This window comes from Esox lucius, chromosome 15 (assembly GCF_011004845.1).
Source record: "Esox lucius isolate fEsoLuc1 chromosome 15, fEsoLuc1.pri, whole genome shotgun sequence".
NCBI lineage: Eukaryota > Metazoa > Chordata > Actinopteri > Esociformes > Esocidae > Esox > Esox lucius.
This window is the reverse complement of record NC_047583.1, coordinates 14658550-14682616: the sequence shown is the minus strand read 5'-3', so window position 1 is coordinate 14682616 and position 24067 is coordinate 14658550. Positions and strand designations below refer to the sequence as shown.

General features: G+C 44.7%; 1 protein-coding gene across 6 annotated transcripts in view; it reads left to right on the top strand.

The window, feature by feature from the left end:
* Window positions 1-24067, top strand: part of ttll5 (tubulin tyrosine ligase-like family, member 5) — a 62057-nt gene that overhangs the window by 17370 nt on the left and 20620 nt on the right. For 3 of the 6 annotated variants that reach the window (XM_029125701.2, XM_029125704.2, XM_020054142.3), the window contains 14 exons: window positions 754-849; window positions 946-1037; window positions 1829-1891; window positions 2372-2404; window positions 6311-6435; window positions 6735-6975; window positions 8110-8227; window positions 8477-8623; window positions 8877-8971; window positions 9097-9245; window positions 9535-10074; window positions 10152-10339; window positions 12687-12838; window positions 22346-22544. In XM_029125701.2, coding sequence (XP_028981534.2) covers window positions 754-849; window positions 946-1037; window positions 1829-1891; window positions 2372-2404; window positions 6311-6435; window positions 6735-6975; window positions 8110-8227; window positions 8477-8623; window positions 8877-8971; window positions 9097-9245; window positions 9535-10074; window positions 10152-10339; window positions 12687-12838; window positions 22346-22544 — 2238 coding nt within the window. The remainder of the gene's footprint in view (window positions 1-753; window positions 850-945; window positions 1038-1828; window positions 1892-2371; window positions 2405-6310; window positions 6436-6734; window positions 6976-8109; window positions 8228-8476; window positions 8624-8876; window positions 8972-9096; window positions 9246-9534; window positions 10075-10151; window positions 10340-12686; window positions 12839-22345; window positions 22545-24067) is intronic. The other 3 variants (XM_034297550.1, XM_029125702.2, XM_029125703.2) reach the window with 3 other exon arrangements.

Below are 24067 nucleotides of genomic sequence, written 5' to 3'. Positions count from 1 at the left end.
CTTCTTCCTCCATACTGTTCTGTGATTGGGTACCCTGTCTTCTTCCTCCATACTGTTTTGTGATTGGGTACCCTGTCTTCTTCCTCCATACTGTTCTGTGATTGGGTACCCTGTCTTCTTCTTCCATACTGTTCTGTGATTGGGTACCCTGTCTTCTTCCTCCATACTGTTTTGTGATTGGGTACCCTGTCTTCTTCCTCCATACTGTTCTGTGATTGGGTACCCTGTCTTCTTCCTCCATACTGTTCTGTGATTGGGTACCCTGTCTTCTTCCTCCATACTGTTCTGTGATTGGGTACCCTGTCTTCTTCCTCCATACTGTTCTGTGATTGGGAGCAGGAGTTGAGATTATTTAAGGGGATTAGGCCTTGTCAGTCTCTGGCTGCCATCATATCCCCCCCTACCAGTCAGACAAATTCAAAGTAATCCCCCCGCTATTTAGATGACACATTCTCTGTGATCCTTTGGGGTTATGCCCTTATTGTCTGGCTTGGGCTCAAATCTGCGTGCCAAAGTCGTCAATCAGCCATGCTAATGCACGCTGAGGAGGAGTGAGGAATGCCAGCTAGCGAACATAGAGCCTATTTGCTATATGGAACCCAGGCAGGCAAAAGTAAGAATTAAACCCAGCCAGCCAACTTGCCTTAACACCCCATTGGTTACAAACAGCTGATTTGTTAAACAGGTATCTGACTGGAGAGCTCATGGACGGTGTCAGTATACCTTTGTGTCCACTTCCCTCTACTTCTGCAGCGACAGAGACCCGCCACGGCCAACAGCACAGACACTGACAGGCCTAAGATAGGAAGTAAACAGGAGGACAGCACCCTGGGCCTGACTGCTGAGGAGGTAAACCCACTTCAGTGGACATGACACATCTACATTAGGGGACATTATTCATCCTTCAAATATTATTCTAGCCATGAGCTTTCCTATCAACGGCAGGTTAAAGTCCTGAGAAGGATAAGAGAGGAGGATGAGAGACGAGGTGGGTTCATCCGAATCTTTCCCACTCCAGAGACATGGGAACTGTACAGGTAATAGTAGATTGGACGTAGTTGTTAACACTGTCTAGATACAAAAATCGAAGTGCCACAGCATTGTCTGATTATGGTGTGCGGTGGTATGGTATATGACCAATATACCACGGCTAAGAGATAGGTAGGGTGCATTGCAGAGTGCTTGGATACGGCGCTTAGTCGTGGTGTATTGGCCATAATCCACACCACAGCATGCCTTATTGATTAACTGGAATACCAATGCTATTAGAGCAGTGAAAAGTAATGTGTTGTCATACCCGTGCTATAAGGCCTCATACCGCGGCTATCAGCCAATCAGAATTCATGATTCAAACCACCCAGTTTATAGTGCTTAACATACCTCTTTATATTTAACCACCGGTATTAGCAGGGTAATGACTGGTACGGGTATTATATCTGTATTCTGCCTGCCCTGTTGTTAGATCTGTATGTTTTTCCCCAAACATGGCTGAAATCCCACAATGACTTATGGTCGAAACAGCATTAAACCCCCTAGTTAGGGGGAAATCCAGTTTTGTGCTTACGGTCCATATTCCTATATTAGGGATTTGCTGCTTGATTAGCTTTATGCGCCTGTTAGTAATGGGGATTTGTGGCTTTCTTATTTGTTTTTACACCATGTTTCTGAGTGGTCTTGGAAATGACTGGGGCCATATGACATTGAGTAGCACAGTAGCCCTATTGTAGCACATTCGTTTCAAATTAGACAGAAAATGCTGAAGCTGGGAGCAGCTTGTGGTAGTGATAATGGCTGTCATTTTTTCATTACCTGTGTCTCTGTTTCTCAGTGGTTATCTGGAGTATAAGACTTCGATGAACTACATGTTGGCCAACAGACTTTTCCGTGGAAGGTAAGCATTTCCATGGTGGTTGGGAATGGGAACAGCTTTCTCCATCAATTTGTGGAAACGGCTGGACCCTGACTTTGTGTTTGTTTTGTCTTCAAATGAATAGGTGAGGAGAATGGCTAATAAGATATGTATGGTAATAGCAGAGAGTAAAGTTTTCCAGAGCAGGAACAGTGTCTATGTGGCAGTGTGGATTTGGTCGTCTAATCCTCACAGAGTTTGGGGCTGGGCTCGGGAGGGTTTATGGAGCAACGAAGAACAGGGAAAATGTTAAAGAATAATAAAATGAACTGTTAGTTGTTACACAACTCAGCTTATTTTATCTTCTTGCATGGGCTCAGACTTCAGTAGGTTGTGTTTATGAGCTTTAGGTTTATGTACGGTATTTAATTTACTGTTTCTCTATAACACAATATTATCTGGGGAGCTGGCATATCCCTTGGCCCTTTATGATTTTTCCATGTTGCTTGCTTTGTCTCTTAGATTGGGGAGAGTGGTGGTGACATCAAGATGCCGGTGGGTTTTATTGACACTCTTTCCACCCCACCACTCTGTGTTCCATTTTAAAACTGTTCTTCTCTTAAATCAATAGTTCTGATTTATTGATGATATGATAAAAATATTAAGGATTTTTCAGAAACTCTGTAATGGCGAAAAGGAATGCCAACATTTATTTTTATGTGTTTTATTTCTGACAATGAGAAAGTCAAATGTATTTCATTAAACTATTTTTATCTGCAGTCATGAATTGCTTATAGTCACTGAGAATCTCCGTTACTTTAAAGCTAGCTTTGGTCAGTTTTGGAACTGCTGTGGTTTCTGTATGAAGTTTTCTTTCGATCGGCCTCTCGATTTGACGCAGTATGGTGAAAGTGCCTTTACATTCACATTTCCTAAATACGAAATATAATCATGTCTTTCAAAGCCAGTTTTCTGCCGAGTCCGTCCGAAAGCTGTGATAAACGCTGTCTCGACTCCCTAACCCCACTGCAGTGGAATGTCTTATGCTTTTCTCTTTAATCTTACCATGGACCTCTCCTCTGCTTCAATGATAGCTTAATCCAGAACAAACTGAGTCCAGATTCACTCAGGTTTTGTCAAACAGTGTCATCCCCCTTTTGAAATGTTCTGGGTGGGCTGAGGTCTATTTGCCGTTCAGCTACGCTGGCTGGGCTAGCATTTTATTTGGCCTGGATGGTATCAGGAAATTAGGGCTACTTCAAGGGAAAGTTTGGAAGTTTGCTGGCTGCTATGCTGAATGCTAACTAGACAAGGCACAAACCTTTCATTTTTGTCTGAACAACATTCTGTTTCACCAAGTCCAGCTAAATGAATGAGTTCCTTTGACCGAGGCATTGTGGGCATCAGTAAAAGAAAAGAAAATGATTCTCTGCTCTCCTCGGGTTTTGTGGAACACCTCTTTTGCAGCACGCCAGCGATTCTGGCTTGGTCAGCAGAAAGGTGATGGAAATGAAATGCACCTAGCATGGAGGGTTGGGAGGAGAGCCTGGGTTTTGACTTGTTTCCCTTCCAGCCAAGCATGTGCCACTACATCGGTGTCTGTTTGTTTACCCCGCTCAGAAAGTGTTTTCACAAATTAATGTTAGAAAGAGAAAACATCCACATTGCTTTCCACACAGGTGATTCTGTTTTGAAACTGTAGCCAAAGAGCTTCGTGACATCTCAGTGTTTTCTTTTCTTAGCTTTCTAGTGGGAAATCATGGTTCTCTTATGACATTTGATTGTTGATGAGGACTCTTGGAGACAGCTGTGTGCTGGGGCCCGGGGAGACAACTGTGTGGCAGGGACCCGGGGAGACAGCTGTGTGCTGGGGACCCGGGGAGACAGCTGTGTGGCAGGGACCCAGGGAGACAGCTGTGTGGCAGGGACCCGGGGAGACAGCTGTGTGGTGGGGCCCCGCGGAGACAGCTGTGTGGCAGGGACCCGGGGAGACAGCTGTGTGGTGGGGCCCCGCGGAGACAGCTGTGTGCTGGGGACCCGGGGAGACAGCTGTGTGGCAGGGACCCAGGGAGACAGCTGTGTGGCAGGGACCCGGGGAGACAGCTGTGTGGTGGGGCCCCGCGGAGACAGCTGTGTGGCAGGGACCCGGGGAGACAGCTGTGTGGTGGGGCCCCGCGGAGACAGCTGTGTGCTGGGGACCCGGGGAGACAGCTGTGTGCTGGGGACCCGGGGAGACAGCTGTGTAGCAGGGACCCAGGGAGACAGCTGTGTGGTGGGGCCCCGGGGAGACAGCTGTGTGGTGGGGCCCCGGGGAGACAGCTGTGTGATGGGGACTCGCTGTCCCAGATGCACAGGCAGGTCCGTCACCCACTGCCTCTGGACTGGGATGAAAGGTCCGGTTTTTCGGAATCTAATTAGTCAGCAGGTGCATCCTCTGCATGGTGCTTCTGTGTATAAATGTCTGTTTTGTTTTCACTAGACTAGAGGAAATTCTCCCATAACAGACGTTTACTTTGCTGTTATATCGGCGTGTCACGTGAGAATTTATAGAGTAACCCCAGCACCCCCTGAGGTTTTGGGGTGGGCCACCTGGGCTGATTTCGGATGCACTATACGTATTGTATGTTTTTGTGCCCGTGGATCCTTTGTTGCTAAACTACATTATTCCTGACCCTGCCCTCAGCATAAGTGATCTTCACATTGTATTACTCCACTCCTCCTGTACTGAATGTGCAGCTGGTCATTCAAAGGTGACCTTGCCACCCAGCATTGTATTTACATTTTTTAACTGTCAATTCTTTTAGTTCCTTGCCTTTGTGTTTCTTCCTTTTTCTTCCGCATTTGCGTATCAGGACCTGTGGAGGTTTTTTGCCCTTTGGGTGCCCTACACATCGTTTGAAGGTCTGTCTGTGGTGGACATCTGCTGTGGCAGTGCAAAGAGCTGGGCTTCACCTCCAACCTCTGGGAGGTTTTAAGGCCTTCATGTCATGGCTCCCAGCCTGGCAACACAATGTGCTGTCCGTTGGGGCAGCAGTGAGTGAGCGGGTTGTTTTCCATGTTTCCCAAAAGGGCCACCAGTGTTTCAATCAACCCCCCAGTGTACCGCCTCCCTGGCTTAGGGGAATGATTGTTTTACTCCCCATAATGTGTCATGCAGAGTGACTGACTAAAACAGAACTTTAGTTTGTGACTATAACCCTGGTTCCCTGAAGGAGGTAAAAAAGAAATAAAGTATGTCACCCAAAGTGTGCTAGAACAAATCAATGTGGTTAAGGTATAGCTCAACACCTTATTGGCCTCGAAAAGTGTGATGGAATTTCGTATTCAGGCAATGCAGGAATCTGGCCAGCATTATATCAGTTGCATCTATCACTTGAAGTTTACTGGTTTATTTGGGTTGCTAGAGAGAAGATAATTACAGTATAATCTTTCCCTTTTTTTTTGCAGTGTAACAGCTTCAACACTGTTACATTTATTTGTCTTTGCCAAACAAAAACAGAATTTGAATCAGTTCAAATGCTTGCTGTTGAAACATACGTACCTGCATATCAGTGAACATTTACATTGTTTTAGAATGACATTACCAATAGGTATTGTTTGTACTGTAGTTAACAATAAATTGGTCATAAAATGGATCCTTGAGGAACACCAAAACCTACCTTTTGATTAGTCAGAGGACGAACCATCTACACAGTAAAACATTCTTTCTAAAATGGGGGATCTTAACCAGGCAAGAACTTGGGTTTTCAATGTTATTAATTTAAAGTGGTTTGTGGCATCAGAAGGCAGACACAGAGCCTTGGTCTGACACCATCAAAAATAAATGTATTTCCTTAATGAGTGCAGACTCTATACAATGATGGTGTTTAGTATACAGCTCCGGAAAAAATTAAGAGACCACTGCACCCTTTTTTTCCTTTCCAAAAAAGTTGAAAAGGAAAGTTTTGAGTGCAGAACAGAGTTGTTCAATTTGCAGTGGTCTCTTAATTTTAACCCTTCTGTTCCTCGCTCAAAACCTTCCTTTTCGTCTTTTTTGGAAAGGAAAGAAAATGTCTTTTCCAGACCTGTACATTATTTGTCTATGGGAAAGCAGTTGAGTTGCTGGGAAACAACTTTTTAGGTCAGTAGATAAAAATTCTATCAGGATAGAGAGGCATTTCCCATTTTTAAAATAAGTACTGGACAAGTACCGGAATAAGTACTGGACAAGTACTTGAATTAGCTCCTTCAGTAGTTGGAATAGGGTTGATTAGACAGCTAGAGGACATTACTGTTGTAATGACTGTATTGTGGGATACAGGATAAAAAAAATCTCCTTTGATTCAAGGTCCTGGCAGTTTTCTGCATTTTAAATACAACGGTTTTAGACAAATATCCATAGTTAGGGAGAGGTATGTTACTTGGACTAAAGACCTGTTATTAAGAAGTCATATTAAAAAAGTTTTTCTTGTCCTCTGTTAGGAATCTGAATGGCTATGTGCAGCTGCACGTTGTCCAGTATGAGAGGAAGCTGTTGTCACTGGAGGCGCGGAAGCAGAAGCAGCTCCACCTGGCAGAGCGCTCGGCCATGAGGAGAAGAAGACCAGGTATGGCTCAGGGAGTCTGTCCTCATCCAGCTGACACAGCATAACAACTCTTTTAGTTTAGTATCAGACCCAGACCACGGTTTGTCTGGCCAAGCCAAGGAGGAGAAAATCTGACATGTTCATTCCTTAGCTTTCAGTAAAGAACTCCCCAGTGTCAGAATAATTATGGCTAAATATGACAATGAGAGTATATGGAACAAATACAATAAGAGGTTTTGTAAAGTGTAGAAGTGATCCAGTAAAGACACTGTGAGGTAAATTACTCTATGATGCTTTTTCCTGTCATCCATGTACTTAAGCGAAGGGTCGCAGGGCCACCCCTTCCAGGACCAGTGACGAGGAGGGAGAGGAGAGAGTTCAGGAGGAAGAGGAGGAGGAGAAGAAAGCCCAGGGTTCGGTGGAAGTGCATAGTGTGCCCATGAAGCTGGAGCAGCTTCACGATGAGGCCCTGTTCTCAGCAGAACCAGCCCGACACCCCTCTGCCATCGCCAAGCCCAAGGTCAACCTGCTCCAAATCCTCCAGCAGGGCTGGGACCTCAGGTCCGTGCACACCCCAGACTTCTGCTCCCTTTGGCAGCCCTCTCCTAATCCTCGTCATTCTCATCTCCTCTATTCGGCACCCCCTTTCTCCGCAGCAGGAGGAGGAGTACGAGGGCCCTACTGCACATGGCCAAAAAAGCTCCTAAGAGAATCTGGCTTCTTCATACATAGGCATGTTTTGATGAGTCTCTCTGAGTGGAACTCCTCCATGTCTAACTAATTCACGACATGGAGAGAACGCTGAGGAAGAGGACAGGTTCTGAGCCAACAAATCCCATGTAGAGATACTGCCTGTGATTGGACTGTTAATTACAGGAGTCAGACAGTTTTTTTCCCTTTGTTTTAGTTTGGATGGACTTGGAGGCAGTTGAAAGGCACCCCACTATCCTTCATTATTCCAGCGTCCAAAAAATAGTTGTACTTTTTTTTTTTTCATTCACAATGACGTTAATGAATATTACATACTTCTACCTAAACGGCAACAAAGGCTCTAGTCTCCTATTGATTTTTGTAGTGTGTCTGAAATTGTAATTTAAGGGGGATTTGCAAAAACAAGTCTTCATTTGTAGAAATTCCTCTGAGCTTGCCAGGACTGCACTGGGACCTGGGCAATTATACTACAGTATATCATTGTTTATGTTTGACAGCTTAAATTTTTTACTAATAATGTTCGACTGCATTGTACTGGCAGTACCAGTTTCAAGTTTACCAGGTCAATTATTAATCACAAACAATGTGTTGGCTGAGTCACACTGGGCTTGGAGACTGACAGATACCTGTATTGTTTTTTCCGGACTTAAAATGCAGAACATGCATCAGTGCTTGTGCTTACTGACACGTGAGATGCTTGAAAGGCATTAAACCTTTGTTCCCAAGTACATTGGCTGGAAAACCGGTGAAGATCATTCATTATTTACGGTCAGGGAATGACACATCGGAGACATAATCTGTGTTCCGGTGTCCTTGTGTGTGCTTGAGTGTGCAGTTCCTTTCTCTACTGTAATCTTCTCCATCTCATTTTGTCTTTTAGAACAGTTATAACCATTACAGCCAGTTTCTTTTCCTTCTTCCTGAGTCCCTGCTCCTGTCACTCTCATGTCCTCCTTAATCATGTCTCCCCCCGTTGTTTTGCAGTAAGGTCCAGGCACGGGTGGCCTTCTCCTCATATCTCCGTCGGGTACAGATGAGGCTACTCAAAGAAAGTAGGACTAACACGGATTCAGGCTGGCCAGAGAAGGACAATGACCAAATCGTAAGACAGCTGTCTGCTTTGGATCAGATTTCCCTGGGGAATGATTGTATGAAAAAAAAAAAAGAAAGAAACTTGAACTAGGTTCATTAGCAATTGACTGTTTTAGACAAGCGCTGAGTGAGCGTTGGAATTAAAAACATAAGGCTCTTGAGAAAATCTGTATTCTCTTCTCCAAAAAGGATGTAATAGCACCACTTAAGGAGAGTGTTTTAATGAGGATGTAGTGTAGTGACAGCAGGTCTTCTCCAGGAGCTGGTGATCCGCTTCCTGAAGAGGGCGGCCTGTAACCTCCAGCAGGACGTGAGGATGGTTGTGCCCAGTCGCCAGCTCCCCCTCCAGGACCGTCAGCGCATCCTGTCCCACCAGCTGGGAGAGTTCATCCACTTCTACACAAAGGTATCCATTAGCAGCCACACAGCCAGGTGCTCTTCAGCCTTCAGTGTGCAGGACAGATTTCTTGTCGTTACGTTAGTCGGAGAATTTATTTTCACCGTCCATCCCAAGTTCTCTTTTCCTTTTGTGTTCCGACCCTATTTAAGTTTTTTTCGTTTCAGTTGAATGTCTTCATTTGATGAGGAAATAACAGGTTACTTACGGCTTGCTCAGACAGGCCAATGTACTGGTCTCTGACAGTTTCTTATGCTTACAGGAGACAGAGGAAATGGTGAAGAAACAGGAGACGATCAAAGATGAAAAACATTGTATCAACCCAAGTGTATTTCAGGAGTTCACCGCTGTGGCCAGGTTAGTGTTCTGGCTCCTACTCTCTCTACAGTTGAACTGTAAATACTCCTGAGGGCTTCACTGCTGAACAGTGGTGTTGCTACCGGTGTCATAGGCAATGTTCACAGCACTTTCTGCTCTTCCAGTGAAAGTGATCTGGAGGAGGTCCTGACGTTCTACACACACAAAAACAAATCAGCCAGTGTCTTCTTTGGAACCAAATGTAGGAGCACTAAACCTGACAATAGCAACAGCCAAGGTTCAGGAGAGCCAGCTACCACAGAGAACCATAACGGTGAGTAGGAATTGTCAGACGAAAAGAAAAATAGTTTTTGTACACCATTAGTCACTTGGGACTTAGTGTATTCCAGTTTGGTACAGACTCCACATATTTCAGCAGTTATTTTGACATCCTTTGTTGACAGTCTTTTTAGATAGTATTTGGACATGTGTAAAGCATAATTGTGGAGTCTACATCAAGCACAGGTCAGCTTCTAATGGAGGAAAATAAATGTGCTTGAACCATGGAATGGCCGGCTGCTGGATGATAACAGGGTTTCTGGCCCATTTTGTGCTCTTAACAGCTCTACCTTTGGCCAAAGAGGGTTCCAGCGCCTCTGCTTCCTCACTGTCTGAAGTCAGAATCAGCACAGACCAAACCACTGCAGACCGACCTGCCGCAGACCAAACCACTGCAGATCTCCAACGCAAAGAACAATCCGGGGTCCAGTCTTCCCAACACTCCTCAGACCATGTCCACATCCCCAAGCAGGACTACCGCCAGAACCCTCCCCAGTGTCTGCCACTGCACTGCCCCCCTCCACCGCCCCCATCACATCCACCGTCTCGCTCCCAGTCTCACCTCCCCTCCCGCTACCAGACAGAACTCCCTCCGCGGTGCCAGGCCTCTGGGTTCTCCTCACCCTCCGCCCTGGTGCCCCAGCCCCCTCCAGTCACTTGGGCAGCTGACCGGCCGGCTCCCAGCACAGCCCCGCCCATCTCCCAGGTCTTGAGGCGGGTCCAGTCCTTCAGCTCCTCCGGCGTAGCCCCGTCCTCCGTGCCCGGTGCCGTCCAGGTCTACAGCCAGAAGCCCTCCAGACCCACGTCTGCGGACCACGGTAACGGTAACCCCCCTGGCAGATGTCTTCTTCATGCTCTCGTCCCTGCCTGTCTGTTTTTTTACATTTACACTCTGCTTCAGCCATCAGACGGGCTGCCCCCAGCCGCCCCGGACCTGACCCGACACGGGCCTTTTTGGACCGGGGCTTGTTGTCGGCTCAGGCCCAGTCTAACCATCAGGCCATCGTCTCAGCATTGCAGAAGCTGTCAGAGAAGCAGGCTGCCCGCCAGTACGCCACTTCGAGCCACATCAGCCTTTTAACACAGCATGTGAGTCCCCTGCCAACCCCCCCCCCCCCCCCCCCCCCAACCTGCTAAACACCCATCTGATGCTCAGCATTTATCGGGGTATAAAACCGCTAAGAGTGCATGAGAAACTGCACCGAGGAAGCGAGTGAAGGAGACGTGTCCGTTATGAACCGTGGCCTGGCCGCGAGTGACCCTGTGTGGAGGGACGCCTCAGAGCTCAGTGCTGACCCCTCCTCCAGCAGGCAGAGAGGCCCGTGGGAGCCCGTGGCTGGGGCTGGCTGGCCTGAGCAGAGCAGCGAAGCGCTGGGCTGCGGCTCTGTGTGAGGTCTCATTATCCGATGCACCACAGGGGAGTGCTTTCTGTTGGTATTTAACAGGCACTCACTTTCTTTGTAATTGATGCTTATAAATAGAAGAATGTGGCAGATTGGCACGAGTCAGGGAGAGAGCTCTGTTTGCCCTACCACCTTGAGTTTTTCCCCGTCTTCCTTTTCAGTTGGTTGTTGGATGTGGGTAAGCCCACCAGCATCCATCCCTCCCTCCCTCCTTCTCTTGTGCCCTCCCTCCCTTCCCGGGAGTTTTTGTGAAGGCACCAGACCACACAGACTGCAGCCGTATTGATTCATCTTCTTAGCGTAGTATTCCAGGATTCTCTGAATGGTGATTGCTTTAATTCCCATTGTTCCGGGTTTATTTTGCAGAAATAGTTAAATTGTTTGTACTTTTATGATGTTAGTATACATTGCCTTTCACTTCACTCAGATGAGGAGTCATTAAATTACTTGCTTATCTCACTGGAGTATTCTGAACTGAGAAACAACACCCTCTTGCACTTGCTGACCTCTTAACATTGAGCAATTACTCTTTTCAAGTGCCAGGCGTCCTCTTTTGGGAATAACCCTAACTGGTTTCACATTGTCATAATTTCCAATGGGGTGAATTTAAGTATTCTTATTGTGTGTAATCAAATAAAATCTTTGGCAGTAAAATATGTGCTGAATTGTGAGTCCTCCCTCTATGTAACTTCTGACATGAGGACTTGCATCAAGATTGTATTTTTCTATAATTTTGTTTTAGACAGACCCATTTTGTCTCAAACTGTCTCCTCGGTTTCAGGTATGTCAAACAGGGCTGTATTTTGTATATCTGCGCCCCCCCCCATGCTAGGAATGTAGCCTAGGCTTATCCACTGAGATGAGAAACACCTTCGTCCTGATGAACATCGTGGGTGTGCCTTTTGGGCAACTACATTTTAGGGTTGATTGGGAAATGTTGGAATTCCTGATTTCAGGGATTCACATGTTTATTAAAATGTATTATTTACTGATAATAAATGCCTGATAGAAATCCCAGGACTGCTCGGGCGTTATGCTTGAGGAACCTTCTGTTGATAGTGAATAACGATTCCCTGCGTCCACAAGGATTGAAAATCAACTCTTTATCAGGCCCCGAAAAGCTCTCCAACCTGTCTGTGTTCCGTCAGCTTTTGCATTCGTTTAAACACCTGTCGCTAAGGAATGTTTGACATTTCCGTTTCTCTGGTGCCACAACTTGCCAAACAGTTCATTCACCTGCACAGAACTCAGCTTAAAGCCCAGAGAAAATAAACAACCCTGTCATGTCCGCACGTTCCGCTTTGCCGAATCAAATAATCAACATGAGATTTTATTTTCGTCCTCCAAATGAATACCAACCGTCGCCCTTCGCTGAACTAATCAGCAAACCCATTCATCATTTGGTTTCCTCGTTTCCCCAAGTCCACTGCTGTCCATGAGCCCGACTCTTTAGTCCTGCATTATATTCTGTAGGCCAGGAATCTGTGTAAGTATTCATTTCCCCTGAAATCCCAGGGCCCGTGTATGTACGGCGGGAGTGTCGGCAGGGTGGCGTCGTGTGAATCTGCTATGTACTGTAGTCATTAGGGCGGCATACAGAGGCACCGTGCTGCTAACTGTGCTCCAGTGGTTGTAAACATATTTGTCCGGTGAGTAATGATCTCTGTCACTCACGGCGGTGGAGGTTGTGGGGGGGAGGGAAGACCACCTGGATGCAGGGCGGCAGAGTCGGAGACGGGAGATTAGCTCCGAGATGCACTGTGTACATTTCACTCTGCTGAGGGAGGGAGAGATGAGACTCCTGCTACTACGTCACTTGTCATTCTCCAGTGAAAAGAAACGGAAAGGTCTGGAGCCTCTGGGATATTTGACACGTTCACACTGCGGTCATTTAGCAAACATTCCTACACACGGAGCCACTTCCAGTGAGTGCGGGCGTTTTAAGATATCTAGGTGTTGTCTAGCAGGTCTTGTGTCACTGATCGACACGGTTAGGTTGGTGACATTGTCACTGTGTTCTCTGGTCCCTGTAGTTGACCAATCTGAACCTGGCTAACGGGGTGCTGAACCGAGGGCCCATCAGCCTGACCCCGGCAGTGCGACATGGCCATGGGTTTGGAGGTGTGGCCCAGAGGCCTGTCAGGACTGTCCACTCTGACACCGGGCCAATCAGCACCACGAGCGGGTGAGTTAAACACCAGACACCTTCCTAAATGATCACAACAGGCAACAGATTTCTACTGACCCACGTGACGGACATTCCCTCGACCATCTTTTGTGTCTACTCTGGTCTGTTCCCTGGCTGATAACAACTGTTAACAACTGTTATGATATGATGTGTACACAAGTGTTTGTTTGGAATGAGATGACTAATTAACCACAGGAGAACTGATACTTGGTTGGTTGTTCCTGGTAGCCAATGAGACAGAATCAAGCTCAGTCTGCAATAATCCTAGATCTCCACCAGTCAACAGCATAACAGCCGCTTGTCAGTTTGTCATGCCTTATACCTCTGTTCCTTTATAAGACCTCTGGTGTTGCTTTGGGCAAAATATGACCGTTGTTCTTCAGTGGTATTTACCCTCCCCAAAGGCTGTGTAGAGGGAATGGTGCATTGCAATCTCAACCAAGGTTCACTGCCAAAGTAAACAGCCATTCCTCTCCTCAGAGCGACTGGCATCTGAGATGCTGCGCAGTTGTATACAGTCAGTCACAAGGAGCAGCAGGTTTAGTGTGGCGCTTAGGCAGTGGAGGCCTCATAAAGAATAATCTGCTTTGTTTTTACAGACTGTATTTACAGACTGTTTTTACAGACTTCCTGTAGCATTGGCTGCAGAATCCACTGGACCGCTGGACTACCTGTGTTACCAGCTGTTGGGTTTTCGATATGATGTGCTCTTATTTTCTGTGCTGGTTTAAACCCTCGAAGTGATGGTTGGTTGCAACCCTGTCGTGTACTTGGAACTCTCATCTGTGACTTAGACGCTGCAATGACAAGGTCTAAAGGAAATGCCACATTTCTTATTGCCCCCCATCATGTGCCACATGTTCTCACCAAAGCGGCTTGGAACACATCCGTCATTTTGGAGAGGACGGTCAAAGTGTGTCTTGAGAGTGTGTTTCATAGTTCTACGTGAAGTGGGTGGGATATCCATGGTAGAGAATGGCTAAATAGGGGAAGGAACTTGCTGTGTATTAGTGGCGTCTTGCAACAACTGAAACTTAATGAAAATTCAAATGTAACATCCATGCAAACCTTGCTGCATTCCATTCATACTGTTTAGGCTAATGTAGTGTTTTTCACAGCTTTAGCTGAACTATGTGATCTTGAAGGGATGACTGTGCGAGACTAGGCCATCAGTAATGCTGATGTCTTTCCCTTGGTGCCTCTGATGAAGCTTGCTGTTTGAGGGTTAAAACTATGCCTCTGAGTGTTACTCATCTGAGAGCCTCATTCACCTTTGAGCAAACTCAAATGTTTTTTGGTACAATCAAAAATTGTCAATTTTATAGGTGCTCAGTTTGTGGTAGCCTATTTGGTCATAGTCAATAAAACCTTAAGGCAGTTTTAAAGGTCTCTGAAGACTGTTTAAACTGAAGACTGATAGTCTGTGGGAAAGTATTTTCTACTTCTAGGACTTCTGTTCTTAGTGGGGTAACAATGTAGGACTGTGCTTGAAAATGAGCATTTTGTTAGTGCTTTAATTATGCTTTATGAGCCTTGCTCGGGTCTTGGCAGATGGCTGCCTGGAATGTGTGAAGCATGCTGGCAGCCTAATACATTGGATTGGATAAGAGGGGGCAGAGTAAACAATAACTCAGCCACATAGCCAGCTATGCTCCAACGCTTTCCTCCGCAACCATGCTCTCTCCATCACAGTGGGCCAATTCAAATGGCAGAAATAAGGATGGAGAAGAGGGAGAGAAAGGGAGATTTTCAGTGTTTTAGCAGGAGGGGAGATAGTGCCCACATGGACCCTGAACGTGTCATGTGAGTGCAGTGCTGGAAGGCTTCGGCCTGTGCTGGATGGTACTTTTGAAAGAGGTGGCGGAGCAAGGGTTAAGCATGCATGGTTGCTCTCTGTATTTTTACAGTGATATGTGAGTGACAATGTCTCAGACAGTTTGGCCCTGATCTTCCCTTCTCTGTTTTTACAGTCCTGCCCTTCCCTATGTATGGAACTGTCAGGGAATTCCTGGAATGTCTGGCTTTTTCCCTTTTTAAAATGTTTTTATTTCCACAAATGCGGGAAGATGGGTTTAATAAAATATATAATATCAAAAGTACGTTTTATGGAAGAATACCTACATTTACCTGAAAATGTTGTTTTAAATTGAGCCTAATAATGATTACCTTGAAGGATAATTCTCCTTTCTGTTCTGTTCTTTCTGTTCCTTTGTGTCTAGATTTGATGTATTTTGTCACAATTTTTATCCCAGTTCATGCAGAGACTATTATTGTACCTTTTAAGTGGAAATCCTCTCCGATGTCAACTGAGATTTATTTTCATCTAAAGTATCACTCAAAAGTTTGGACACACCTTCTTATTCAAGGGTATTTCTTTAGTTTTACTATTTTACTCATTGTATAGTAATAGGGAAGATATCAATATAACGCATATGGAATCATGTAGCAAAACCTAAAAAGTGGTGTTGATTCTTCAAAGTTGCCAAAGTAGTCAATTGTGTTGTCACATGGTAATGTTGGTATAAAGAAGACCATTATGTCTGCAAAAGAGAAAGCACTTTCTTCAAGAGCAGTTGCAAAAAACATCTCGTACTATGATGGAATTTGCTTTCCTGAGGACCACCACAGGAAAGGAAGACCGAAAGATACCTTTGTTGCTGGGGATAAGTTCATTGGAGGTACCAGCCTCAGAAATTACCCATCTTAACAGTTGATGTTGAGATGGGTAACAGACCCATCTCAACATCAACTGTTCATAGGAGTCTGCGTGAATCAGGCCTTTATGGTCAAATTGCTGCAAAGAAACCACTGCTGAATGACACCAGTAAGAAGAAGAGACTTGCTTTGGCAAAGAAACATGAGAAATGAACATTCGACCAGTGGAAATATGTCCTTTGGTCTGATGAGTTTTTTTAATTTTTGGTTCCAACCGCTGTGTTTTTTTGGGATGCAGAGTAGGTGAAAGGATGGTCTCTGCATGTAAAGTTCCCACTATGAAGCACTAAGTAGGAGGTGTAATGGTGTGGGAGTGCTTTGCTGATGACAAAGATTTATTTAGAATTCCAGGCACTCTCAAACAGCATGGCTACCACAGCATTCTGCAACCATCTGGTTTGCGCTCTGTGCAAAGGCTATTTGACCAATAAGGAGAGTGATGGTGCTGCATCAGATAACCTGGGCTCCACAATCACCCAGCCTCAACGCAATTGAGATGGTTTGGGATGAGTTGGACCGCAGAGTGAAAGAAAAGCATCCAACAAGTGCTCAGCATATATAGTTCCAAGAATGTTGGAGTATTCCTGGTGAATACCTCACAAAGTTGGTTGAGAGAATGCCAACAGTATACAGAGCTATCATCAAGGGTTTTGACCGGTACTGCCATTGAATACAGTTGTGGAAGTTCCCACTTCGGAGCCCTGCGGTTAATAGGTCCTAGATTGCACTACTTGATCACTTCAGTAAAAATGCTTTGTCCAAACGTTATTTAGTTAAGAATGTGTCATCACTTTCTCTCTGTTATCTTTTTTCATTTGGTATTGACAACGCACCAACACAACCCCATCCCCTCCAGACCCTCAACCATAAAGTTGGCACCAGGATCTTACAACATGGTGTAATGTTGTTGATGAGATATTAGTATAAATTACCTTGATTTCAACCTAGACTGGCTGTTTCTTTAATGTCGGATTTCCTGAGCCTCCAACAACTGGGGCCGGTAGTCTGTGCCAAACATACTGAAACCGTTAAGTATGCTGGCTTTTTAAGCAGCAACCACAGGGGTGAAGCATGATGGGTTTCAAAGAGTAGCTGGGCCTTTTGATGTGCCGACACGCTGCCAGGATCTGCCAGGTATGCTGCTTCAGCATGCTGAGAGACAGAGAGCGAGAGAGACTCTGCTTCCTAACTCTTCTCAACTCCACTCTAGTCTGCTGACATCCTGGGACAGGGGGCTGCTGGCTACACTCACATTCATAAACACCATTATACTACTGCTACACCCATCGCACAATGCGAAACTGCTGTCTGCACAACCTTTTAGTTTTTACTGTTCCAAACTGTGTAATTGATATGAAATTGTTTGATTTCTCATAGGAATTGGGATAGAAATTTGAAACCGAGAATCTAATATTCTTTTACTGAATTTAATTGGCCTTTTGAAAATCTCACCTATTGGTCAATCGGGTTAATTGTAAAATGGGTGCATGGTCTTTAGCTGTCCTTTAGTTTACAGCAATCAGATGAATGATTGACAAATTGTCTACAGCCTCTGATATTTAGGTAATCTTACCCGATCCTGGATCCGACTCTTGGCTCAGGTAAGAATTAATTTCCAGTAACTTATTGGGTACTTCTCTGGTAATAATAATAGTTGTGGTTTGAAATTGAAATGGAGCAACATGATTTTTGTGTTTACGTTTAGAATATGTCATGGTTGATGCATTCTGCTCCTCTCATTGAGAACCCTAATGTTTCTCTCACTCCACTGGCAGCCAGCCACTCCACTCTTAACTCCATCTCCTTGATATCCCCAAAACCACAGGGCCATCATCTGTCTCTGGAGTACTCAGACCTTGGTCACCACAACACACATACTGATATTTTTGGTTTTGTTCAGTATTTTATCTGACTATTGTTTTTCTTGGTCGTACACTGTCTGGGCAATTCATTCCAGTACTTTTTGTGACAGTCCTTTTTGCCGAGCCAATTCAGCTCATCAGAAAACACAAGAGGAAAATTAATTTAAAGATTGCAGATTAGAAAGAAAAACACTACAAAAATAGTTCTTCCTCCTTTGAATAAAAAACATTTGATTCACCTCAATTTGACCCAGATCTATTGCGTGGAGCATTGCATCCCCTAAGGAAAGGTAGAGTTACATTTCACCCTGGGCACACCGACAGCCTTGGTAACTGCCCCCTTAGCAGGCAGCATAGACTGAAACCCTCTCTCCCTCATTATCACTCTGAACCCATCCACCCCCTCTATCTCTGTCTCTCACTGCCACTCTGAACCCATCCACCCCCTCTCTGCATCTCCATATTGTATGTTTCAGTACTCAGTGTTTCCTAGCTTTCATAGTCATTCCATTTGATTTCAATCCCTTTTTGACTGCACCACTTTTTATACATGAAGTGAAATAGACTTTTGGAAATGCTTAAAGTAATCCAATTTAGCATTAACCATTTATTTGCTTGTGCTGCCCCGTGAGAGTCCGAAAGGGACTTTTAGTTTTGGTTTACAACCACTGAGTGCAAGGTCCGTCCATCAGTGAGACGTGTGTCACTACAGCAGATGGGAATGTGACGTCTGTCCGTGCGGTATCTGTTCAATATCCCGCACACGCACCCAGACATTAACAGCACCCCTGATCAGAACATCTTCCCGCAGCTTGTGTCAGAGTGATTACACACAGCTTCAATTAGGTGTATATTATACTGTCACGGTTCCATCTGCAGACTTCACGTTGGTCTTAATGGTGTTTGCTGGGTGTTTGGGGTCTCTGGCCCCTATTTTAGTTTTATATGTTGTATTCATTTGTAAGAGTTTGTAGAATAATGTATTTTATTATATGTAGCTCCATAATGAAAAGCGCAATGAAATACATTTGAATCACAGTATAACACAACACAATGTGTAAACACCCAAGTGGGTGAGTTCTAGGGATGCACTGATCGATTGGCCAGTGATTGGAAATGGAATATCTTTGTGCGATCGGGATCGGCTGATCTCTCTTTGAAGGCTACTGGCAATTGCCAAAAACATGTGAGCCAAATTCTCAGTGGGGTGCTCAGTGACACATGCTGGTGTGCAGGTGTAGGCCCAGTGGAAAAAATGTCTGCAGTATGGAAATTCTATTACTTCTTTCAATGATGATAAAACACATGCCATCTGCAACAGGTGTAAAACAAATTCCTGGTGGGGGAACCAGTGCAAAACGTTTAATGCACCCAACTTAATCAGGCTCATTAGAATGCATCATTCAGCTGAGCATGTTGAGTTTACAAAAGCATTGGCGGAGGTCAAGCAGAGTCAAAAAAATTGTCAAAACACTGACCACGCCATCTATGGCCTACTGACTTTAGAGAGAACCCCAAAATCCAATAGAAACAGCCAGAAGGCAAAGGCAGTTACAGCTAAAACCATGGAATGAATCTACCTTGATGATCAGCCATTCGGTTGACATAGGGAGACTGATGACCTCATCCCTGACCTGTAACCCAAGCTGAACTGTACTAAACAACTGCCTGGATGATAAAAATGTTAGCTGTCCACTTTAAAGTGTGATGTTTGTACCTAAGACATTAGCCCAAGGTCCATGGCCATTACCTGACAGGTCACTAGACAGATGGTAACTTTGAACTTGAGCAAGTGGTTGTACACTCAATAGTTCTCAGGTTCCCACACTGTGTGGAACCCGAGAACTATTGTCAAATGCACGTGAAAATCTGCTCCAGGCTTGGAACATTTGTGTGGTGTTGAGGGTTAATGAGCATTACATGGTAAAAACCCCTGCATGCTGGAATACCAAGCTTGCCATGTAGCCTATGGCAGACACACTACAGCTGGCAGTTCATGAGGGGTTGATTTCACTGCACATCATAGGTGACATTGTGGCCATCGTCTGTAATTTTCCGCTGGCCTACTCCAGACTGCAGTGTATCCAGTCACAGCCTGGCCAGCCCATCAATAGGCTACAGCATGATATGCCCATCAGTTGGAACAGCACATGCTACACGCTCCAAAGTGTGCTTGAGCAGAACATTACATTAAATGCAAACAGAAGTGATTATGAGCTATCCGCCATCTTCAGTGGCTTACAGACCAGTGGTAAAATATGCTTACCTCCTTTCATCCTTTGAGAAGCTCAAAAGGGGAATCTCCTACCGTCTATCCTGGGAAAAAAGAATAATGACAGACCGTGGTGTCAAAACGTCATAATCCACACTGCTGAAAGCTGTCACAACTAGATTTTCCAACATTGAGAAAGAGATACTGCTGTGTGACTACACTCATTGACCCGTGGTGAGAAAACTTCAAGGCTTAACTTAGAATAGGTTAGTTAATAATATAAATAATCATTAACATAATATAAAGCTTACCAAAACCAAATGTATAGTTTTATGGCCTTAACAAAGACAAAATAGTGGAAAGTCTGGAGCTCTCTTTAAAAATAGCTTAACGACTTTGAGGATGTAAAATGACATACAGTGGGGAGAACAAGTATTTGATACACTGCCGATTTTGCACATTTCCCACTTACAAAGCATGTAGATGTCTGTAATTATTAACATAGGTATACTTCAACTGTGAGTGACAGAATCTAAAACAAAAATCCAGAAAATCACATTGTATGATTTTTAAGTAATTAATTTGCCTTTTATTGCATGACATAAGTATTTGATACATCAGAAAAGCAGAACTTAATATTTGGTAACGAAAACTTTGTTTGCGATTACAGAGATCATACGTTTCCTGTAGTTCTTGACCAGGTTTGCACACACTGCAGCAGGGATTTTGGCCCACTCCTCCATACAGAGCTTCTCCAGATCCTTCGGAGAAGGTCATAGACGATACACAACCACCAAGGGGATGCAAGTATTGTGCAAACTCATCTCTAACCTGCGCAGGCACCAAAAGTCAGTACAGCTCTACCTGGCATATTGTGGATGGAAATAGGAACAGACTGTTCGACGGAAAGGCAGAATAGCTCATCTTCGTTAAAAATAATATTGTGTTCATGCTAATCAACCCTAAGCTCCGTTGGGTAGGCTATATATAGCCAATCCTAGTTGCACTTATAGATGCATTAAGATGTTCAACTAGTCATATTTACATATGCATGTTTGTTGTAAATATAAGGTTGACACTACTTTCTCTTTTTTATAAAGGTGTTGGTCGACTAAAATTAACAAAAACCAGAGGGGTGAAAACGTGATTTAGAAAAGTAATTAAAATCCATTGGAATAATCTGTAGTTCTGAAAATATCCCTGAACCCGCTTAGGCCCACACTAGGCCAGGTCTTTGAGGTGGTGGGCTGCAGTAATATGATGTCGTTTTAGAACGGCCTCATTCCCACACCCGGTGCTGCGTTAGACTGATGCTACACATGTGCTCGGCTTGTAGTGCTCTCATATCAGTATTACAGTACGGCGAGGCAGACATGGATCGAGCTGACACTCAGGCTGCAGCCTAATGACCAGGCCTCTGGCTGTACCGATGATGGGAAACTCAGATGTTTCTTTCCCCATTTGTTATTTATTGTGCTAAACTGAATGGACAGGAAAAGAGGTTGCTGATGAGGGACTCAGGGGATGGGATTTTGCCTCCCATGTAGCTTAACTGGAGCGATTTTGCTGAAGAACAACTGAGCCCTAATGTACTTGGAATTGTTTTAGGGCAAATTACCAAAATACTTAAATAATAGTTAATGGCGAAGAGTCCATCCATCAGGGTTTTGTGTTGTGGTCAACAATCTGTGGTTTTTAAGTGGTCACAGAAAGACCTTAATTAGCAACAAGGGTAAAAAACTTTTAAATTGCTCTTAATAGCACCAGTTGTTTTTGCAATATACATGCCATTACATGAAATGAGAAATGCATGGGCGGATAACTTGTTCACATGACTTCTAGATCCCTTGTGTCTTCATTTGGCTATGCTAGATGGGAATATTTTTCATAATATAGCCTAGCCTCTTTCCTGTGTGAGTGACACTAGATTATTTTCCCGCTGCACACATTGTTATTTAAAATTAATTAAGTTCAAATTTTAGACCTTTTCTCAGTTCAGTTCCAGGAACACTTCAAAAAAAGGTTTTGGTGAAGTGGGGCCCTAAGGGGTTCTCTGTCTTTATCTCTGCCTCAATCTCTGTCTTTCCTCCTTTCATTTTATTCTACCAGCTTCCTGCTCTTAAGGCATTTGTGTTTTGGTTGAAGGGATGCTTTTTTTCACCAACTTTGCAGTGAACCTGTGCGGGGGGGGGGGGGGCATGACTCCCTCATTGCTTCAGATGGGGCCAAAAAGGCTGAAAGGCTTAGTCCTAATGAGAGCTAATCCAGTTCCAAACGTGTGGAGCCATTCAGAGGTTGGCTTTCCAGGTTGTGGGTTTGTGATGTGGATGGAACGTGATGTGCTGAGAGCACTGAGGCAGGAGAGGTTGTGTTTTAAAAGATTCTTTGATTGGTCAGTTATGACAGTATGGCATCTGGTTGCAGCGGCTGGGGTGCTGTCCTGTCCCCTTGACCTCTTGTTCACAGTCTTACTACTCTGCATGTGGAGGAATGTCGGCCAGCTAATGAGCCAATACCACATTTCAGTCTTGGTTGCATGGCCTAGTAGCTGACGGTTAAGAAGATGGTAGCAGGCTTAAATACCCATACAGAAGTATTTATTTTCTACTGCTGTCTGAGTCTAAACCTTTGCTTCAGAAAAAGTTCCAATTCATGTAGCATGCAGTACACATTAACTTTGGAAATATATTTACGAAATGTCCTCTGCTCCCAAAGCCCCAGGCCGCTGAAGGAAGGGGAGAGTCTTTGGGATCTGGAGACCCAGAGTGCCTACAGCCTGGTTACAGGTGTCTGCCCCCAGCAGCACTACCAGCCCAGCGCAGGCAGTTACCAACTCCAATATGCCATCCAGCAGCTGCAACAGCAGAGGTTCCAGTCCCGCCAGCTGTTAAGCCAGAGCCGCATCCGCCACCAGGTCAGTGAGCTGCAGACCACAACATTACAGATTGTACACTGGGGTGCTGTTTTTGGTAGTGCTTCCTTAATATTTCATGGATCCCGTGGGTCAGGAGAGGCTGTACCTTCAGGTTGAAGAATCGTCTGACAGCAAATGTAATGTTACATCCTCGTCATGAGCGAAACCGTGTTGTTGTAGTTACCTTTGAACTATTCAGTCCAACAAAATGAAAATAATGCCTTCCAGTCTGAACCTTGAGAGAACCTCAGTTCAGGTAAATAGTAGACTACACTGTATAGAGTGGTGACAGGGGCTTGGAAACGCTTCTTCTCTCACTGAGCGGAAAGCTGCACACCATTGATCCTTGGAACCGGTGTTCGTCTTTGTGTTCAAACCATTGTATATACTTCAGAGAAAACTACAAGTTTCTCCCTTTCCCTCCCTTGATATTTCACTCTTACTCAAATAAAGTGTAAACGTCAACACTTAAGCTCTGCGTTTGAGTGTTATTGAATTATAAGTCAGGAAAACTCTCACTCTCTTTGTCTGGACAAGATCAACTTCTTGTTTTTGTATAGCAATGAGGATACTGTCCAAAAGTTCTGTGAAAAGCTCCACCATCACCCGTAGAGGAAAGACGTTATGTTCACATTTAGCAAAATTATTCAAGGTATTTTTCTTCCAACCACTGAACAAGATGGTGTCCAGTGGAAACGTCCTCACAGGGAGCTTGTTCCTTGTCAGTAAGCATGAATTCTGACCCGGAGAACTCTTTGTTCTCCTGGGTTTCCTGTTGGCTGTGTTTATGTTAAAGGATGAGTATCAAGGTTGGCTGCCTGTAGGGCTCTGCTGTGGCCACGCCACCGATTCTACACGGAATAAGAAGCCTAATACAATTGTTCACAGTTTATATCAGATTTGACATTATTTTTATTTCCATTAAAATGCTGTAACGAGTTTGAGGTCATAACGTTTTTAAACCATTATGGTTAAAAAAAATCTTAGGTTGTGATTTCCACAAGTGCTGAAGGAGAATAAACTGAATGCTTTGGGTTACTTGACACTATATTATTTTCCATTGAGAAAACAGATTGGTTCTTGGTATTGCTTGACATTTGCTTTGAAAGGGGATCTGGACAGGAAATGGGTGTCTAATCTTGTTGCAGCGTTTGTTGTACAGTTGCTCTACAGACGGCGCTGTGGAGTCTGGGGAGAGACGATGGCTTTCATGGTGGGATGATTGGATGCGCCCATTTTGAAGATCTTTTCTTTGAGCAAAGCAGTTGCTCTCATGTCATCTGTTTTATTTTTTGCGTTTTCTGTAGGTTGGACCTAATTAATGCAATTTGAGGTGATGTTTTTCTTGGCCATGACTGTCTGCATTACTGAAGGCTCTCTGTGAAAGTGATACCTCCAAGCCCTTGTCCAATCCCATCGCCAGCTCCCTGATTGAGCACAGTTCAGTAGTTCACCAAGCCACACCCACCCTCAGGCAGACACTTGCAGGCTCCTCCCACCCACCCTTACCAGGTATGGAGGAG